At 47.5% G+C, this 3498-nt stretch overlaps 1 protein-coding gene across 1 annotated transcript; it reads left to right on the forward strand.

Moving 5' to 3' along the window:
* The first annotated feature begins 1508 nt into the window (after nt 1-1508).
* LOC100384561 (uncharacterized) lies at nt 1509-2946 on the forward strand. Its single transcript, NM_001177073.1, has one exon. The coding sequence runs from the start codon at nt 1926-1928 to the stop codon at nt 2652-2654; it is 729 nt and encodes a 242-aa protein (NP_001170544.1). The 5' UTR covers nt 1509-1925; the 3' UTR covers nt 2655-2946.
* The last annotated feature ends 552 nt before the right edge of the window (nt 2947-3498 follow it).

Here is a 3498-nt window from a genome sequence, read left to right on the forward strand (position 1 = left end):
CCTATAGAACATATAATCTAGAGCAAACTAGTTAGTCCAATTATTTGTGTTGGGCAATTCAACCACCAAAATCATTTAGGAAAAGGTTTGACCCTATTTCCCTTTCAATGACCATGAAATGGTCAAGGTTATTCTAAGATCACTCATTTTTCGTAATCCTACTCAAGTTCAATTAATACGTGGTGATCCTAGATATAAGCTAATGTCTCCCAAGGAGGTTATAGGAAAGTTTGTGAGCTTTGAATTGATGATCAAAGGTTCCAAACAAATCGTCAACTTGGAGCAAGGCGGCACTGTAACACCCCAGGTGTTTATATTCCGCTCGACAACGAGTATGGATTTAAGCGCGTAATATCAGTGGATAAAACAGATGCTAAAATTTAATCGTCTTCATCTACCACGATTTTTATATCGCATCGATTTCATCTGTCGCGAGTGCGACATCGTTTTTATTTCTATCTATCCGGGCTCTTTCTAAATTTTCGTGATGTTCGGAACAGAGTTGTTCCGAAAATCGGTGCGTCCGGTGATTATTTAAAATTCATCGCTCGCACGGGTACGAATTCGGAAGCTCAACCCACTCGGACGATTTTATCCCTGACAGATTAATTTGAACTCGACGACTAAAATACCCGGTGCAAAATAATCTGAATCGTACGTCGTCTGAGTGAAATCGTGTGCGAGGATATAATTTAATTTATTGTTCGGCACGCCGTATGCATTTGCGGATCTGGTTTCGGCTAATTTCGGTCGAATCGCGTAGAACAAATTATCAGTCCGAAATCAGTTTATTTTGGTCTGTTGTTCTCGCCTGGATCCGAATCTTCAGATATAAACAAGTATTAAATAATTCGATTCCTACTATCCACCGTGAAATCGCGTACGGGAATCGATAATTGAGCTTCGATTCACTGGTAAATTATCCTGACTGTGGAACCAGGTACTCTGACGTAGATAAAAATTACTTGATTTCGAATAGAAGGAAACACAGTCTGAAATACTGTTGTTAACATCATTTTGATTTGTTCTAATTATGTCTCGTCACGATCTAAAAATCTTAATTTTCGAAATATCTGCGATTTACCTTATAAAGAAAGAATAGAAATTGAGAAAAAACTGAGAAAAATCTTCTCCTACGCCGCTCACCTGCCTTGTCCGTTGATTTTTCTGCAGCCACTCTTCCTCTGATTTTTACCGTCCGTCACCAGCTCTCGTTCATCCTCATCCGCCTAAGATTTTTTTTGCAGTCACCGGCTGATCTTTTTTTTCTCCAGCGACCAAGCTCCAGTCCGGCGCTCATCTCTCTCTGCTCGCCTTCTCCAAGCGTCGCGCAGCCCGTGGAAAAAAATCCAGATTTTTTCCTCCCGCGTCGGCAGCGCTCAGCAATCCTTATCTTCAGCCGTGCGTTCTTCTTCTTTGCGCAGCAAGTCATCTGCTCTCTGGATATTTTCAGCGCTAAGCAATCCTTATCTCCAGCCGTGTGTTCTTCTTCTTTGCGCAGCCATCCTCTGCTTGGTGCTTCCTCAGCCGCGCCCTGAGGTTCTTCCCGCCCAGCTCAGCCGCTCCCTCCTCTCCTTCCCTGCTCGCCCCCGGCTCCTTGGTTCTCCTCGCCGGCGCCCTTGCCCTCTCCCTCTGGCGAGCTTCCCTGCTTCCCAGTCGTCACTCCCTGCCAGACCCCTGCTCGCTCGCGCCCTGCCGAGGTCTCGCCCGGCCGCAGCCCCTCTCGTCTTCCTCGGATCCGGCCTCGGCTTGTCGGTGCTCGGACTGAAGTTCATCGCGCCCAGCCCCAACGCCCGGCCAAGCTCCCTGCTCGCGCCCTGGGTTGCTTGCTCAGGCTGCTGCTCGCCGCGCGCCCTGGCGTTCGCCGTGGCCAACGCGCCGAGCTCTTCGCTGTTGTCCGTGCGCGCGCGCCTGCTTCTCTGTCCATGGCCGCGTTTCTCTGCTCGGCCTCCTACCCCTCTGCACGCAGTCACGTCCCACTGCTTGGCTACCGCTCATCCGTCGTGCTCGGGCCACCCTGGTATTCCAGCTCGTCGTTGCGTTGTTTGTCATCGACCTTGCTAAATCGCTCATTGCTCGACGCCAGTGATGGCTGTCGTGGAGCACCGCTGCGAACTCCCAGCACCCTTGCTCTGCTCCAGGAAATATCAAGCCTTGAACCGCCATCGTTTTGTTGTGACGTGTGTGTGCGCTACTCACCCCACGTCGTCTTTTTTTTGTGTTTGGGCAGTCCCGCGGCATCTGCAAACCTTGCCTCTCTAGTCGTCATGTTCTCCCTATCTACCAAATCGTCGCGCCGTGCTGAGTTCCCTGGCCATCGCGTCTTTTCTTACAGACGCTCAGTCTCGCCGCGCGTCCTGTTTCCTGCTCGCCAGCGTGCCCTCGGCTCGCTCGACTTTAATTCCCAATCGCGTCATCGACCTCGTCGTTTGCCGTCGAGTCGTCAAACACGTCATCCCCGGCTCGATCCCCACCTCACCAGTTTACTCCAGACTTCAATCGAAGGTCGTCGTCGTTCGTGCATCCCCAAGAAATCCCAAGAATCGGGTGAAGACGAAGCTAGCAGCGCGATTTTCCCCAAGCGCTCAACAAATTGCCTAGATCGGAAAATCGCTACCGATCTCGCGGATTCGAGTCAGCTGTTGAAACGGTAAGCTGATGAATTATTCATAATAGTTCGATCGTTAAATAAATTAATGTGCTAGTGCGATGCTCATTAGGTGCTCGATAATTGCGTGAGTCACGAAACTCTCGTCGACTTCGCGGTTCTTGCGATTATCGAGCCAGATTCAGTTATGGCGCGTCATTTAGCTATTCCGGTCAATTAGCTGAATTAGTGTACCGAATAGAATATTAACATGCCTGTGTGATGAGGAAATAGTTTAATCACTTATACAGATGTGTATATATTTACGATAAAGAAATATTTAAGTAACTGTTGACATGAAAAACATGTGAGGAGTAAAATAAAATTAAAATAGTTCTTTATGAGTGATGTAGAATAATTCATAAAACGAGGGATAAGTTTAGAATTCAATTAATTGACTGATAAGTTGTGGTTAGGCTAATTGTATTAAAGATGTATAATTTGTTGTTTTGTGATGTTCGCGTTAGGTTCGGTTAATCTAGAGAAGCGTAATTATTGTGCGTAGTCATATATTAATAACTAGTGTTTTCGTACAAAATTGTACAACGCCTCGCCGCTAGGTGTTTAAATTCGCCATCGCGTAGCACTATTTAGGGTTTGCGATATTCCTGTCTCTATGCATTCATGTGCATCGTGCATCTCAATTAGGTACGATAATTGATCGCATGATGCGGAAGACGAGCCAAGTCGACCCCAAGCGCGGACTACTCCGCATGGAGATGCTGATGAACGAACCTGCCTGATCAGGTGCTAGGACAAGGATGATCGTCAAGTGGACATCGTCTAACAAACACTAACCTAGTGTTACCCAGGCAAGCCCCGGTGCATGCAACCCCTTTCCTTGTGTTTTT

This window comes from Zea mays, chromosome 6 (assembly GCF_902167145.1).
Source record: "Zea mays cultivar B73 chromosome 6, Zm-B73-REFERENCE-NAM-5.0, whole genome shotgun sequence".
Classification (NCBI taxonomy): Eukaryota; Viridiplantae; Streptophyta; class Magnoliopsida; order Poales; family Poaceae; genus Zea; species Zea mays.